The sequence below is a fragment of the Cyanistes caeruleus genome, unplaced genomic scaffold, assembly GCF_971803275.1.
Source record: "Cyanistes caeruleus unplaced genomic scaffold, bCyaCae1.hap1.1 HAP1_SUPER_30, whole genome shotgun sequence".
Taxonomy (NCBI): Eukaryota; Metazoa; Chordata; class Aves; order Passeriformes; family Paridae; genus Cyanistes; species Cyanistes caeruleus.
This window is the reverse complement of record NW_028256295.1, coordinates 3338690-3355528: the sequence shown is the minus strand read 5'-3', so window position 1 is coordinate 3355528 and position 16839 is coordinate 3338690. Positions and strand designations below refer to the sequence as shown.

The 16839-nt window shown below is 53.8% G+C and overlaps 2 protein-coding genes across 2 annotated transcripts in view; one reads left to right on the top strand and one right to left on the bottom strand.

The window, feature by feature from the left end:
* Positions 1-16839, bottom strand: part of LOC111922621 (uncharacterized) — an 813543-nt gene that overhangs the window by 29708 nt on the left and 766996 nt on the right. The gene's annotated exons all lie outside the window — the stretch shown is intronic.
* Positions 1-16839, top strand: part of LOC111945726 (uncharacterized) — a 555958-nt gene that overhangs the window by 188350 nt on the left and 350769 nt on the right. Inside the window, exon 5 of the mRNA XM_086874769.1 lies at positions 1881-1895. Coding sequence (XP_086730895.1) covers positions 1881-1895 — 15 coding nt within the window. The remainder of the gene's footprint in view (positions 1-1880; positions 1896-16839) is intronic.

The following is a 16839-nucleotide window of genomic DNA, read 5'->3' as shown; positions in this document are numbered from 1 at the left end:
TGGGGCAGCTCTTCTTCCCGCAGGAGGTCTCTCCAGGTTGGTACGCAGCCTGAAGCAGGCAGGCTTTGGCAGGTGGCACCGCACAGCCCAGCCCGGCCATCCCGCAGCTCCTCGGGACGTCCATGTGCCCTCAAGGGCCGGCTGCAGCAGGTGGCCCGTGGCAGGCTGGGTGTGGCACGCTTGGCTGAAGGAGGGGACGCTTGTCCTGCCGTGCCGCTCTCCCGCCAAGGGCAGCTCCCAGCACACGCAGCGTGGCCCGGCTTCTGCAGGCGCCGGGAGCAGCTGGGCAGGAGCCTTCTGCAAGTGAGCGCCGCTTTCTGCCTTCTCTCCCCAGAGTGCCAACATCTGATCCGCTGGTGTTTGTCCAAGCACCCCATGGACCGGCCGGTGCTGGAGCAGATCTTCTACCACCCTTGGGTGCTGGGCGGGCATTTCTGATGCCTTGGCGCAGCCTCTGCAGCACCCAGTTCCCGTGTCCCACGCAGGACTGAGGGCCCAGGAAATAAAACAACCCAAAACCCACTGCGGGCCTGGAAGTTTTGTCCTGGTTAGCAACTTCAGCTAAGGGAACCTCTTAGCAAAAGGGGTAATCAGAGTGTTCTCTTCAGCCTTTGTCAAGATTTTGGTGCCTTTCCTCCAGGTTGTCCCTCAAAATCAGAGGGGGGTGGAGCCTGCACCAGTCCCCCCAAATCGGTGGGAGACAGAGACTACTCCCAGGCCCCTCAAGACTGGAGGAGGATGGAGACTATCCCTGGGCCTCCCAAACTGAAGGGAGATGTTATAAATGCAACGGCAGATTAAAGATTAACAAAGATTAATTTATTATAAATTAATAAAGCAACAAACAGCGAGTTAAAAAACCACAATAAATGGACAGCGCAGCGCTGGGTGGACAGGGTCTATACGCAAGGTATAGGTGTTCCCAAATCCACGTCTGAGGGTTCTCTGGCCTGGGTTTTTATAGGGATTTTATGTCCCCAGGCTAGAATTCCAACCAGTTTCCATTCACCAAATGTCCCTGATTGTCTGGTGAATGGATTTCCTGGCTTAGAACATTGAGTCAGTAAGTATCCGGGCAGAGTCTCCTCAAATGCAAAGTGAGTCTGTATGTATTTTAACATATTGCATCACAGCAGAATCGAGAGATCCGGGCTAGCGCCGATGGATATCTCGGAGGAGTAGTCTCTTCTTTGTATTTCTTGATTGAGTTTCTGTAGTATGGGTTTGGCGGGTGTGGTGTTCGATTCTGGCAACGACCATCTTCCTGGGGCTCGTCCCTTTTGTCTTGCTTGATGGTCTCCGGCCGAAATCGGCCGGGCGTTGCCTTTATCTGGAGGTAGACTTTCAGGCTGGTTCTTTTGTTTCTATGATGGCCTGTGTCCTGTCCTTTCCTCCGAGTTGATGAGTCTGCTGAAGCCTGTTATCTGGGGGGGGTTCTTTTGCAATTCGTGATTTTTGGAAAAGGAATTCTACCTCGACCTGGAGGAGAATTCCTTATTCCATACTTACATTTAGTTATAATTATACATACTTTATTTAAACTTCTTATTCCGAATTTTTATTTACCCAATTCTTTATTACAAGAGTGTGTGCCCTTGTTTCTGATACTTAGTTATAAGATCCAGGTATAAGTTCCCCCAGGCAGGGCAGGTCCCTGGGTGCTGCCCCTGGCCCTGATAGTTTTCAGATGGGAAAAACTATCAGAAGTAAAGTTTTATAAGACAAAATGTCTTCCCTGCTGACAGCACCGTAAGGAATAGCTGCAGGGCAGAGTTTTAAAAACAGAGGTTGTCTTGACCTCTCTACAGCCTTGCATGGTGCTCAGCATGATAGATCAGGGGAAAAAATATTATAGTGGTGTGGTAGCAGCCTCAGGGGAGACAAAGAGTTACATTGTCCTACCCCAAACCCCTTGAGAAGGGCAGCCCAGGAGTTCTGATTGGGTTTGAGTCCCTGAGGGGTTCTCCCTTGGTGTGCTTCTACTGGTCCCTGACCCTGAACTCCACCCTCAAAGGTGGGGACCCTTGAGAGTTCTGTCCCTCAAAAACCCCTGCCGTGCCTCTGTTCGGGGCTCTCTGTTCTGGACCTGACTTTGTTCCCATGCTGAATAAATGGTTTCATGAACCGGGAGCCCGTCTCGGTTGGAGTTTGATGCTGGTCCCCAGAATCCTGCTGCTTCCCTGGACGAGATCCTGAGGTTGCTGACTGCAACATATGGTGAGAGAATGTGTGGCATCCAGCGAAGCAAGAGAACAGCAGGACCCGGCTCCATGGACACCTCGTAAGTCACCGGCTGATGGCTTGAGAGCCAGCGAGAACCCGCCTAAGAAATGAGGACTCGAGAGTACCTGGCAGGAAGGCTGGGTTGGGAGTGCCTCGGGCATGGGGAAGAAAAGGGCTTACGGAGGTGTGGGAGCCGAGACCAGACGCTGGGACACCTTACATCACCCAACGAGACATATTACGAACGATATTAACATTATGGACGATTATATTAACATTATGGACGATTTTGGATGGTATGGCTCTTCTGGTGGACTGTTTTTGTCTTCTGTGAAGTTCTTTTTTTTTTTTTTTTTTGGTGTATACCTCCCTGTACCTTCCCCTTTCTTCTGTTCCTAAGGGCAGGACAAAGGGTGAAAAAAGCCAAGATGGCTTGGGGCTGCTGCCAACTCCCCATCACCCCGGTGTCTTTCTGCCATCCCATCCCCTGTTTTCCTGAAGGCAGGCAAGGGACGGAGAACATCCAGAGTGATGCAGGTCTGCTGCCTTCTGCCCCCTGTTCCGTGTCCTCCTTCACCCCCTGTCTTTCCATATTCCCCATTTCCTGGTCCGGGAAATTCCGTCCCGGCCTCCCCCCCCATCCCAAGATGGCTCTGGCCACGCGGTCTGGGATCCCTTGTTTCCCACCTTGCTCCTTCTTTTCCAGCCCCGAACCTTCCCTTCCCCCAGTAACTCCTGCTTCGCTCCCACCCCTTTGTTCGGTGCTCCACCCCTGGGGGCTCTGCCTTTTCCATCCTGGGCAACACCTCCTCCGGGGAGATCGAAACTGGAACTGAGCTCCCAAAGCCAGTGTTTCACCGAGATCATCTAAAGCAGCGATGCCCACATGGGAACCGGAGCCGAAACTGGAGATCGAAGAACTCTGCCCCTCGTGAGAGGAGATCTAAGAGCTGCACCCTTCCTCAAAGAGAATCCTAAACTGCAAGAGACTGAACTAAAAAACCATTATGTTTGCATTAAGTACCATCACTGTTTCATTTGCCCGGCGTGGTCCGAGATTTAAATGTTTGTTTTCAATTTTGTTTTTTCTGTTTGCTTAATGTGTTTTGTTATTGAGTTTTTGTTGTCCCACAAAGCAAAGCGGGTGCTCTGTGGAGGAGGTGAGATTTTAAGGTGTATGTTTGGAAACATTTTAAGCTCATAATTAAAATTAAAAAAATAAAAATAAAAAAAAAGAAGGAGCAGATGTGGCAGCGGCCTCAGGGGAGACAAAGAGTTACATTGTCCCACCCCAAACCCCTTGTGAAGGGCGGCCCAGGAGTTCTGATTGGGTTTGAGTCCCTGAGGGGTTCTCCCTTGGTGTGCTTCTACTGGTCCCTGACCCTGAACTCCACCCTCAAAGGTGGAAACCCTCGGGGGTTCTGTCCCTCAAAAACCCCTGCTGTGCCTCTGTTCGGGGCTCTCTGTTCTGGACCTGACTTTGTTCCCATGCTGAATAAATGGTTTCGTGAACTTGGAGCCCGTCTCGGTTGGTGTTTGATGCTGGTCCCCAGAATCCTGCTGCTTCCCTGGATGAGATCCTGGAGTTGTGGACTGCAACAGCAGGGTATTGGATGAAATACACAAATTGACACATTGGGGGACGCAGGGTCTATGGGACCATTTCTTGAGGGAGAACATCTGCATAGGGGTTTATGATATAGCAAAGGCCATCACTCAGGGCTGTGTAATGTGTCAAAGGGTAAACCAACGAGTGATGACGAAACCCGTACCAGGGGGGAGGGAACTAGTGGAGAGACCCTTCCAAAATGTGTAAATTGATTTCACAGAAATGCCTCTAGGACAGGGATACAAACACCTGCTAGTGATCGTAGATAACCTGAACCATTGGCCAGAGGCATTTCCCACTTGGAATGAAACAGCGAGAGTAGTAGTCAAAATACTTTTGGAACATATTGTCCCCAGGGATGGGTTAATCAATAACATAGACTCAGACCAAGGCCCCCATTTCACTGCCCGTGTCCTCCAGGAAACCACTGAAGCCCTGGGGATAAAGTGGAGGTTACACACCCCATGGCATCCCCAGAGCTCCGGTCGGGTAGAACGGATGAATAAGACCATAAAAACGACCTTAACCAAGCTGACTCTGGAGACTAAATTAGATTGGATAAAATGTCTCCCTTTGGCTTTGTTGCAAATAAGAACCCAACCTCGAGCAGATTTAGGGGTATCCCCCTATGAAATGTTATTTGGACTCCCCTTCCTAATTACTCCTTACAGCACTGCCCAGTATACTGAAGGGGAAGAAACCTCAAGGAGGTATTTGGAAACTGTTGTTAAAACTTTAGAAAACCTCAGGAAAAAAGGGTATCTCCCTCAAACTCCTCCTTTTGAGGTAGACACACACCATATCAACCCTGGGGATTGGGTATTGGTAAAATCTTGGGCTAACTCTCCTCTCACTCCAAAGTTTGAAGAACCCTACCAAGTCCAACTCACCACACATACGGCTGTGAGAACCCGGGAAAAAGGGTGGACACACGTGACTCGAGTTAAAGGACCAGTGGCACCACCAGATGGGGAAGTCAACTCCGAAAAAGATCCCTCTAACTGGACTGTTGTCCCCAACACCAAGGACTTGAAAATAACCTTAAGAAGGAAATCCAGAGACTGAAGTCCCCAATCAGGAACTGGAATTACAACAGTTGTTTTTAAGTGAACTCTTGGCTGCAAAATTTGTGGTTGAGTGTTTCTTTAAAGTTTGTGAACTAATGTTAAAGTGTTTTCCAGTTGTGCTTAACTTGTAACTATATTATTATTGTTATTATTATTATTATTTTAAAAAGTAAAATAACCCCTCCCCTCCCCCCAAATAAGGCTCCAATTTCCTAGCCAAGACTATATCCCTCCCTGGGCAGCTTTTCCCAAGACCAAAAACAACAACAGTAAAAAGGAGAAGGACAAAAAAAATAATAAAGCTGTAAGCCTTGGACCCAGACCCCCAAAAGAGTGTGAGGAAAACCCCAAGAGGCAAGACCAGGGGAGATCAAACATGGTTCCTGCTGGACTCTTGGGAGTCACGGACTGCAGGGAGCCTAAAAGGATCATCACAAGGCTCATGGTAGGTCTGGTGATAGCAATGCACCTCACCAATGCCATGGGGACAGACTCTTGCATGAAATGTTATTATCCCTTGTATGATGGGGAAAATCTAGGGTTCCTGGTAAGGGTCCACACAAATTTGAGTCCTTCTTGTTACAACAAATCACAATTAGAAGAATGCCAAGAAAACGGAAAAACATATTGGATTACCAGAAATACGGCCACTTTTAGAGAACGTCTTCTGGGAGACTGTCCCATGAGGGATACTTGGCTGTGCTTTGAAAAGAACAAACCAGTAAAAGGTGAACCTGATGTGGTAAAGGAGAAAAGAGTGGACATGAGCGTGGGAAATGAAGAATGGGAAAATTTGAGTGGGAAGAACTTGTTCATTGATTTAGTTGAAAACATCAGCAAGGAATTAAATATAACTGATTGTTGGGTATGTGGGAGTACTAAAATGTCTGATATTTGGCCCTGGGAGGGAATTAGCTTGAAACCTTGAGAAATTCTAAGCATAAAATGAACTGGGGAAGGCCAAAGCACACCAGGGTATAGGAGAAGAGAAAAATGGGAATTAAAGGCTAAGGTAATTGGGGAAGACTGTATTCTACAAACTGGAAAAAGATATAGAACCCTGGTGGGGCGGATGGCATGCAAAAGATATAACGAAGAATCTAGGAACTAAATGGGTTCCCCCAGGAGCCCAACTGATATTGGTCCTTAGAGAAGAGGGAAAAAGGGTGCATTTATCACAAAGGATATAACCTTTATGAATGTGCAGAAAGAGGGATCAATCCCTTCTGGGGAATTAGAAGCCTATCAAAGCATTGGGAGTACCCCTATGAAGACAGGGAGGGTTTTTGGGAAGCCCCAGATGATTTCTTTTGGATCTGCGGGGATGCAGCTTATACACATCTACCAGGAGACTGGTCAGGTAGCTGCACGATTGGGGTGATAAAGCCAGCTTTCTTCCTGCTCCCAAAAGAGGCTGGCTCAGAGCTTGGGGTACCACTATATGACAACCTAAAGAGGCCCCTAAAAAGAAAGAGGAGAAGTGTAATAAGCACAGGAGGGACCCAGAATTGGAAAGGAACAGTCTGGACCCTGGAGGAAATAATAAGAACTTATGGGCCAGCGACCTGGGCCCAGGATGGGTCCTGGGGATACAGGACCCCAATATACATGTTAAACAGAATAATCAGGCTCCAAGCTGTAATTGAAATAACATGGAACAAAACAGCCCTGGCTCTTGATCATATAAGTGACCACCTCTCCCAGACCTGATGTACCTGGTGTACCAACTCCGACTGGCAGTAGATTACCTTCTCGCTGATGAGGGGGGAATCTGTGGGAAGTTCAACACCTCTGAATGCTGCCTAGAAATAGATGATAAAAGTGAAGTAATCTGGAACATTTCTAAAGAGATCAGAAAAATCTCCTACGTAGAGAACCAAGAATGGATGCCGATCCTGAATACTGATTGGTGGGATAGTTTCTGGTCCTTTAAGGGCTGGTGGGAAAAGGTGGCATTCATTGGTATAGCGGGACTAGCAGGACTGTTATTTCTTCCCTGCATCATCCCGTGTTTGATCAGAATAATTACCTCAGCAATACAGTCTAGCAGCACGATCTGCAACTCGTTAGAAATAACCCAAGAGAATGGAAAAACTAAGATCCTAATGTTAGAAAGTTCAGAGTGGAAAGCAGCAAAAAGGGTATATGACCAACACCAAAGACTAAAGAAGTTTCACTACCAGGAGCCTGAAACAACAAGTTGACGCAGGCTGATGCCTGGTCAAATTAAAAGAGGGGGGATATTGTTATAAATAAAAATCCCAATGTTCAAATTATATGTTCCTGTTTCAATCCCAGTTTGGGTCCCTGGATAAGGGGTTTTGGTGTTGTAAGTCCCAAAAGGGTTCACTGTTAAGAAGTTCATATTTGTTTTATTTCTTTTTGGTGTTGTAAGTCCCAAAAGGATTCACTGTTAAGAAATCTGTACTTGTTTTATCCTTGCATTTGTATCCCCATCCCTTACCCCCTCCCAACCCATCGGGTAATTTAGCTGCTGCTACCCAGGATGAACTTCCCCATTTCCCATAAAGACTTGCACATGGGTGCATATTAAAATCATATTACCACCTGGGAGCAAAGACAGCCCTGGACAACGAGCCACTCTCAGGGAACATCTGGAGGACCCCACTGTGGAGGCAGTGGGGACCTGGGGAGACTGGGTGCGCCAATCCCAGTCCGGCAAGCTGGTTGCCATGACCTGGGCAGGACTTGAGAGGGAAGACACCCCTGGACTTTCGAGCCTGAGACAGAGTCTCCGGGCAATTCTGGTGAGGATAGAGGCTCCAGTTCTGCTGACAGTGGATGACGACAGGCCTGCGTGATCCTCCTCCTCGATGTCAACCATGGGGAGCCACGGTGGCAGCGCGCACCCCCGAGCCCCCACCTCTAGGCCCAGTTCTCTCTAATAAAGGCTTGTTAAAGGGAGCAGAAGGTCTCCTGGCCCTTTAATTCACCGCACCTGCAGTGCCGGGGTAGGAGGCACAGCTGGGAGGAGGGAGGGGTGGGGGGAAGCTGGTTTTAGGGCTATTAATTTACTTCTCACAATCCTTCTCTGAGCTTTCGGAGTTTTCTGCCAGAAATCTCTCTCCTCCCCCACTCATCCACAGGGATTTGGGGCAGTTTTCCCTTTTTGGGAGAAATCCGAGCGATGCACTGAGGCACCTAATTAGAGGTGGGAGAAGTGAGGCTCCAGGGCTTCCCGCTGAGCCGGAGCCACCGAACACCCAGGGCAGGGAAAAGCGGGCTGGGAGCTGCGGAGAACTTTGTTTGTGTTCGGAGCTCAATGGCGGCTCGGGCCGGGCCCGTTCCAGGCCTCTTCCTCATCTCCGCCCTTCCCCTCACACAGCCCGGGGGGCCCTGAGAGCGCGGGGCGGGGCTGTGCCGTGTGCAGAGCCCGCCGCTGGCTGCGATTGGCTGCTGCTGCCGTCACTCGTGGCTCTGGCGCGCGCTGATTGGGTAGAGCGGGGACAAGCCCGGCCCCGCTGGCGCCCCCAGGGCGGCCGTGGGGCAGGAGAGCCGCCATTGCCGGAGCGTCTGTGCGGGCCCGGCAGCGGCGGCAGCGGCCGGAGCCCGGTGAGGCGGCGGCGGAGCTCGGAGGCGGCCCCAGCCATCGCAGGTGGGAGCCGCGCTCGGTTCTGCGGGGGCTCGGGGCTCGCTGCGGGCCCGGGAGGGGGCGGCGGGGGGCTGTGGCGGGTGGCTTGTGCCGTGGCCGGCCCGTGTTGGCCCTGGCGTGAGGGCGCTGCGGGAGCGGCTGCCCGCGGTCTCCTTCCCGCTGGGGCCTCGGCAGGAGCCGGTGCCGGAGCAGCGCTGGCTCGTCCCGCTTCGTGTCGGTAGCCCGGAGGTGGCTGCGCTGTGCCCGGGGCTGGGCGGGAAAATTCCCGGCGCCAGAGGTTTGTGTGGCCAAAGGAGCCCGAGGAGCGGTGTGAGAGTGACTTTATTGCTGCCCAAAGGGAGAGGCCATGGGGCATTTGCCGTGCGCTCTCTCCAGCTGCTGGAGGACGCGGCCTCGTTTTTGTCCTGATTTTCCCGGCCGCGTGTCCCTGTCCCTTTCCCCACTGGCGGAGGTGCTTGGAAGGTTCAGACTTCCCCATCTGCCTCCTGCATGTCCCGGTTAATATCTACCCACCACTTTTGTATAACATCCGATATTGATAGCTCTGTTAAGTCTTTGTTCTTCTGGAAGTTCAGGAATTTAGCGGGACTTTGTCAGAGCAGCGGTCCTTGCCAATTGGTAACATTTTCTGAAACTGAGGCTTTTTCCCACTGCTTCCTTATGTGCAAGTCCGTGGCCCTATCTGCAAGCAGATTCACTCATTGGCTCTGTTTTTAATTCCTGGGTGTTCTTTGATTTTGGGATTGCTCTCAGTGCCCTCATTCGCTGTCCTTTTGTAGCCGTTTGTGGCTCAGGAGGCCTGGCTGCCCCCTGCATCCCCTTGCTCAGCTGCTGAATGAGCTGCACTCAGCAAGGTGTGTGCATGGTGAAAAGATGAGAGTTGCTGTAGAACATAAGAGGAGAAACTGCATTAGTTTAACCCATGGTCTGCCAGGGAACCACAAAAATGTTGCCCGTTCCCATCCTTTCCACATTTGGACCGGTACATTACATTTTTCTTATATCCTTTGTTATGTGTTTCTCCACTTTTCCTCTGTGATCTATTTGCCAACAGCAGTTTGAGTCATTTAACTTTGCACAAACTCTGCCTCCTTTTCCTGCTAAAAGATAATCTGACCCCATCCCATGGTGAAATGTTGTGTTCCTCATCTGAGTGGATTGGTTGGGAAGAAAGTCAGGAACTGGAGCTGTCTGGTTGGGTATTATTTTGAGGACATCATGTAATCTAATTATGCCATGGAAATGATAAATTAGTTCTCTGGCTCCAGATATGAATTTGTTAGGGTTCCCCGGGGCTGGTCCATGGTGTTGCAGGATTTGTTCTGGTGGCTGTTTGTCTTTTCCCCATTTTTGGGTGCTCCCTCCAGCCAGGGCTGCATCAATTTTGGGCTTTTCTCTGATTAAATCAGCACATACTTGGATTCCCAACTGATTTTTCTGAACTTGTGGTAGCAAAAAACCCCCAGTGCTCTAATTCACCCTGGATAACATAGAAAGTGAGAGCACAAGCTGGGGTGGTGAGTGGGATGATTCTCCCCCATTTTTTATAGTGAAATTTTCACAACATTGTCCATTTGCAGTTTTCCTTTTTAGCTTAACCAATTTCTGCTGCAGTCAGATATCCTCACCATGGGATCTGCCTTTAGCTGTGCAAATTCCATCTGTGCCCCCAGGCCGAGCTTGGGGTGAGGGGCAGAGGAATTCAGGCCAATTCCTCCCCCAGGCAGGAACACCCTGGTACATTGTCCAGGCTTTGCCCCTGGGGTGTTAATTTGCATTTCTAAAGCTCCTCTCCTGGCAGCCTGGAATGAAGCTTCTCTTCCAGGGCAGCCACAATGTGGTTTTTTGGGGTTTTTTTAACAATTTTCTATTAACTGTTTACCTTTTAAAGGGCCTCTTTTCAAACTCTTCTACTTTTCAAAATGCAGCTTAAAGGTGAACATGGAAAAACCCATACCATAATTTCGTCATCACTAAGAGCCATGCACAAACATAAAAACAAAAATTAGAAAGCAATCAAATGTTTTATTTTTCTTCTCCTCTGACTAAAAACTGATTCTCACACCCCTGGCCCAAACAGAACTGACACTATAAAATAATTATTACAAAAAATTCTTCCAATGGTGTAATCCATTCACTGAAACTGTGAAAAGCAAAAACTCTCCAAAACGTCTTTAGAAAAATAAGGCATGACTTGATTCTGAACAGAATCATTTCAGCCACACATAGTCTGCATGTGCAGAGAAAATCATTCCATGACATGTGAGTTTTACTAGATGTTTCCTGAACTTTAAGCAGTCTGAACCCATGGAAATCCATTGGTTTAGTGTTCATTGTTTCCAAGGTGTGGAGTCCTTAGTGTTTGGTTTCCTGTTGCACCCGGATTTCTGTGTCTCTGATGTGAATTAGGTCTGCACTCCTGGATTTCCTGCTCAGCCTTTTCCAGACCAGGTGTCTCCAGCTGTGCCAGGGCAGTGTCTGGGGTAGATGTTGGTTGATGTTTGCTGTGGGGCCTTGATGTTTTGTTGATGGTCGTTGTCTTTGTGGGAATCTTTTGGGCTCTTCCCAGTCTGTTGAGATGTTAAGGTCATCTCTGCTGAGTGGTGGAACATCCCTTAAAAAAACCCTTTAAAATTCCTTTCCCCAAGGCAAATGCAAACCAAGCCTGACTGGAGAAATCAAATAAAAAATAATTTTACACCTGGTATATTTTCCAATACTCTAATCCCAGCCAGCCCAGAGTGTGAGTGTAATTGAGAGCCAGAGTGGAATTCTCACGGTGCCTTCCCCAGCAGCTGTGGCGAGGGCAGGCACAGAAAGCCCTGAAGCTCCAGCAGTGCCAGCCAGGATTGTCCCGCAGGGGCTGGAGATGCCAAAGGAGGGTGCCCAGGCCGAGGATTTCAGCAGAGGATCTGTGGGCAGGCCCAGGGGCTTCCCCCGCTGGGGAGCCCTGGCTGCTGCTGCCTTGCCTTCAGTGCAGGCTCAGGGGCGGCTCCCATCCTCCTGCTGCAGCCGGGAAATCCAAATCTGCGGGGCTGCAGAGCCCTTGAGCCGAGGCTGAGGGGTCCCCCCGTGTTCAGCTGTGCTGGGGCTGTTTCTGTGCTCAGGGACACTTGGAATGGGCCGTGCCACTTGGCCACCAGAGCTGTTTCTTTCCACTGCTTCGGCAGGACCCGATGTCCTGCTTGGGTGTGTCGCAGTAGAGATGGACAATGACACCTGTTTCTTCTTCCACCATAGCCAAAGCTTTATTGCACACAGCTTGTATTTACATGGTTATCAGAAGGCTCCGTGCTTAATTCCAGTTGGTTGGGAACTCAGTTCACTGGTTGGTAATGGTGAGTGTACACGTCAATCCAAACTTTTCTCTCTAACAATGTTTACATACTTTTTCTACTGATTCCCATGGGACAGATCCCTTGTTACTAGAGGTGCACTTGTTTTTCTCCCCAAGAATAGTTTGTTATGTTAACAAACTTTTCATTCTCAAGATGTTTTTGCCTGGGAACTTATCAGGCCAGCTGCTAGCTACACTAAGCCCACATAACAAGTCCTAAACCACAATTTTACAAGTCCTTTCTTTTGTAAGGTTTTACCTTTATGTGACAGGGTGTTGTGGACAGCAAAGTCCAAAGGTGGGTGTGCCTCAAATCTCTCCCAGCCCGGGTCTGGATCTCTCTCAATTCAATGCAGGCATGGGTTTCTCCCCAGCCCCCTCTCCAGGCTGTTCAAACAGGAGGCTGGGTTAAACCCTTCCCCTGTCCTCAATTCTAAATGCTCCTGTGCTACTGAACAAGTTTCATACTGCAGTCACCAAGCTCTGCTCATCCATTTAGAGGCTCTGTTGGGGTGCGTGGGAGAAGGTGAGGAGGGGTCCCCGGGGGTCGTGTCCCCCCCCAGGAGCGCCTGTGACTCCCCCATGTCCCCCCCATGCCGGGCTCACCCCCTTTGGTCTCTGCCAGAGCTCCTGACCCAGCTCCTGCTGTGCCCTGGGAGGGGCTTTGGGGAGCCCCCCTAGGACCCCCTTGGATCCCCATTCCTGGGCCCTGGGACCCCCCCCCATCTCCTTCCCCAGCTCCGGGACCCCCTGCACCCCCTTCTCCTGCACCAACAGCGCCCTGCACCCCCTTTCCCGGGGGTCCTCCCCTGCCAGCCCCTGGATCCCCCGGTTCCGTCAGCCCGGGGACCCCCGGAGCCCCATTCCCGGCCATCCCGGGGCACCGCACCCCCAGGCCTCCCTTTCCAGGGAAAGCCGAGCTGGGCACGGGGCTCTCCAGCCGCTCTGGCATTTCTGATCACCCAAAGGAGAGGGAGAGAGGAGCAGAGAGAGAAGGAGATTGGGAATCGGGGCTCGGGCTCCCAGCGGCCGCTCCTGCTCCGCCGGGGCTGGGGAGCCGCAGCCGCAGGAAAAATGGGATCCGCGGATGCCGGGGCTTCCCCCGCTTTGGGCCGAAGCCGGCGGGTTCCAGGCAGAGTTTGGGCGCAGGGCCCGGGAGTTCAGCCCAGTTTGTCCCGGGGGTCCCGCAGTGCGCGGCCGAGGAGGGTCCCGGGGGATCCCGGGAGGGGATCCAGGGGAATTCCCTGGAATTGCCCCGTCCCCTCCCCCCGCGCTCCCTCGGGCACTTTCGCTTCCGCCTTGGCCGCCCTGCGCCGCCGGGATCTGCCCGGCGACCGGTGACGTCACTGCAGCCTCGGGCTGTCACTGGCGGGCAGCAAAGAGCGGCGCCAATGGCAGAGCCGGAGGCGGCTCTGGGGGCGGGGCCGGGGCTGTGGGCGGGGCCGCAGCGGAGCAGCGCGATGGCTCCAGCGCTGGGGCCGGGGGCGCTCCCGGGGGGCGGCGAGAGGTGAGGGGGACCCCGGCACCGGGACTCTTTGATCGCCCATTCCGGAGCGCCGAGGGGCCCCTAAACCCCCACTCCTGGGCACCGCCATCCCACCGAACTCCCATTCCCGGCCGTGGGTCCCACCCTGCACCCCCTTATCCGGCACCAGGAACGCCTGCACCCCTTTCCCGGCCATCCCGCCTCCCGCAGCCCCCAGAGCCCCCTTCTCCTTGACCCATTTACCCCCCGGACCCCTATTCCTGCCTCTCCCAGCAGCCAGCCCCTCCTTTCCTCAGCACTCAGGACACCCGGGACCCCTATTCCCAGCCATCCCGGCTTTCCCTGCCCTGTCCTGGCAATGGGGACAGCGGGGACCCTTGGAGCTCCCTTTCCTGGGTACAGGAACGCCCTGAACTCCAGCCATGCCACATCTAGCCAGCCCTAGCCTCCCCTCTTGTCACTCCTGGCATCCCCAAATGCCCTTCCCGGCTCTCCCCGTTCCCCCTTTCCTTCAGCCGTGACCCCCCCGATCCCAAATCTCCAAATGTCCCCCCAGTTCTCCTCTCCCTGCGTTCCCTGCACGCGGCGCTGTCGGAGCCCGGCCCGGGCTTCCCGCAGTCCATGTCCATGGGGTCCCTGGCTGGGATCCCCTTCCAGCGCCGCCGCAGCAAGCGGGGCCGGGCGGAGCCGAGCCGGGATCTTGGGATAGCCAGGGCTGGGATCTTGGGATAGCCAGGGCTGGGATCTTGGGATAGCCAGAGCTGGGATATTGGGATAGCCAGGGCTGGGATCTTGGGATAGCCAGAGCTGGGATATTGGGATAGCCAGGGCTGGGATATTGGGATAGCCAGGGCTGGGATATTGGGATAGCCAGGGCTGGGATATTGGGATAGCCAGGGCTGGGATATTGGGATAGCCAGGGCCGGCACAAGGAGCGGCACCGGCACGGGGCCAGCGGGGAGCTGCAGATGCTGCAGCAGCGGCACAGCCAGAGCGGGGCTGAGCGGGGGGAGCCGGAGCTGGGGGATCTGTGGGGCTGCGATGGCAACTGTGGCACCGCCATGGGGATCCCTGAGATCCAGGCTGAGGGATTAACAAATTCCCTGGCTCACAGCTGCAGGGAATGTCTCCAGAAATATGTCAGATATGGGCGGGAGGCGCTGGAGTGTAAAGGTGGGGAGGGCAGAATTCCCATGGGAATATGGGAATTGGAATGTGGGATTTGTGAGGGCAAAATTTGTGACCGTGGGAATTCGCATGGAAATTCCATGGATGGATCTCAGACATCCCATTCCCGTGAGACCTCCATGGATGGATCCCACTGCTGTCCAATTCCCATGGGAATTCTGTAGATGGATCTCACTGCCATGTCATTCCCATGGAATTCCATGGGCAGATCTCCCCATCCCGCTGCCATGGGAGCTCCAATCCGGTTCCCCCCCAAACCCATGCTGGGGGTCGCCCTGTTCCTTGCCATCCCCACCCCCACAAGACTTCTGGGGGTCCCTCCCATTACCCACCCAGGCCCCCCAAACTCTTCCTGGTCCCTCTTCTTTCCCCCATAATGGGAATCTCTGGAAGTCCCCCTGTGTCCCCTCCCCCAGGACTTTGGGGGTCCCACCCGACCTGTCCGTGCACCGCCAGATTTCTTCCACAGCCCCCCTGTGATGGTGGAGGGTGGGGGCCGAGTGCTGGTGCCCCCCTGCCTGCAGCAGATCCAGCGGTGAGGGCAGTTCGGGGGGTCCCTCAGCATTTGGGGTCCCTGGGATTTGGGGTGACCCCCCGGGCCCCCCAGGATCTCCCTGAACACGCTGACGCTGCCCGTGCGCAGTGAGAAGGTTCAAACCCGGCACGGGGTCCCCAGCACTGCCACCCGCATTGCCCAGGTACCCCCAAACCTGCCGAGAACCCCCAAAGCCCCCGGGACACCCCAACCTCCCCTGATCCCAAACACATCCCTGGATGCTCCAAAAACTCCCCAAAACCGCAAAACCCCATACAGACATTGAGAAGGTTCATACCTGGCATGGGGTCCCCATCTCCATCACCAGCAGGTTCCCCAAAACAACCTTGAGATCCCAAATTCCACTCCCGGGATCGCCCAAATTCCCCCATCAGGACCCTTGTAAACTCTCTTGGGATCTCCCAAGAAACCACCATGGCCCCAAAAACACCCAGAACTTCTGAAAATCCCCAGGAACCCCTCACAAAGGTTTGCACCCAGCATGGGGACCCCATCGCCTTCATCGGCATCACCCAGGTACCCCCAACCCCTCCCGGGACCCCCAACCCCTCCCGGGCTCCACTGCCGGAACCAACGGGAGCGGTGTTGCCCTTTTAAGAGGAGTTACAGTGGGACCCGACAACACCGGGGGCCCTTAAAGCGGCCATGGTAGAGAGAACCCCCAAAATCCACCCTGGGGGACAAAACACCCCCTACAGGGGCTTGGGGTGGGGACACCCCTAAAAATGTCACTTAAAGCCGTCATGATCCCCCCTCAAAAGGGGCTTGTGGGGCTGCGGCCGCACAAACACCCTAAAATGGGGAGGAAAAAACACCCCTGTAGTGGTGGGATCCCCCCAAAAAAACCTGAAAAAGAGAAAAACTCCTCTTGAGAGGGGCCTGAAGACCCTGGAAGGCCCTGGAAGAGGGACAAGATCCCCTCCTGTGCTGGGGCCTCCCTGAGCCGGGAACTCTCCCGTTCCTGCACTCGGGGGAGCCCCGAACGACGGCGGCTCCTGGGCTGAGCCCCCCTCAGCCGGGGCTGCGGGGGGAACTGGGGGGGCTGGGACGGGGCTTGGGGCTCCTGGGGTGAACTGGGGGACCCTCAGTGCTCCCACCTCCCCCTGTTCCCCTGTCCCGCCCCGTTCCCATTGTTCCCCCAAAGCTCCGCTGCCCCCAGCTCGGTTTGGGGGGGACCCAGCCCTTTCCCATCGTGTCCCGGCCCGGCCCCGCTCACCCGAGGGCTCCGAACCACGCACAGGGACAGAGGAGGGACAGAGGGGGAGGAAGAGGAGGGACAGAGGAGGAGGAAGAGGAGGGGCAGAGCAGGAGGAGGAAGAGCTGGAGCAGGCAGAGGAGGCTCCACCTGCGCTCCCCGCTCTCTGCATCTGCAGCTCCTTCGGGACCATCGCCCCCCATCCCGCAGGTGCCCGGGGAGGGGGAGCTCGCCCCAAATCCCCCGGGGCTCCCTGGCTTTGGGGTTTTTGGGGGGGATGTTTGGGGATGGCAGGGCTCCAGAGCCGAGCCGCAGATGCCCCTCGGGGGCACCCCGGGGGTCCCCGGGAGGTGTTTTTGGGGGGTCCCGGTGGCGGTGGCGGCAGAGCCCCGGCAAAGGGGCCGGGGGGATGCGGGTCCGGCATGGCCGGGAAAGGGGTTCGGGGCTCCCGGTGCCGGCAGTGGCTGCTCCCAGCATTGCCCAGTTGCTCCCCCCGTGTGGCTCCAGTTTCCTCTGCGCCAAACGATAAGCCAAATCACTCTCAGTCATTCCCTATTAGGGTACA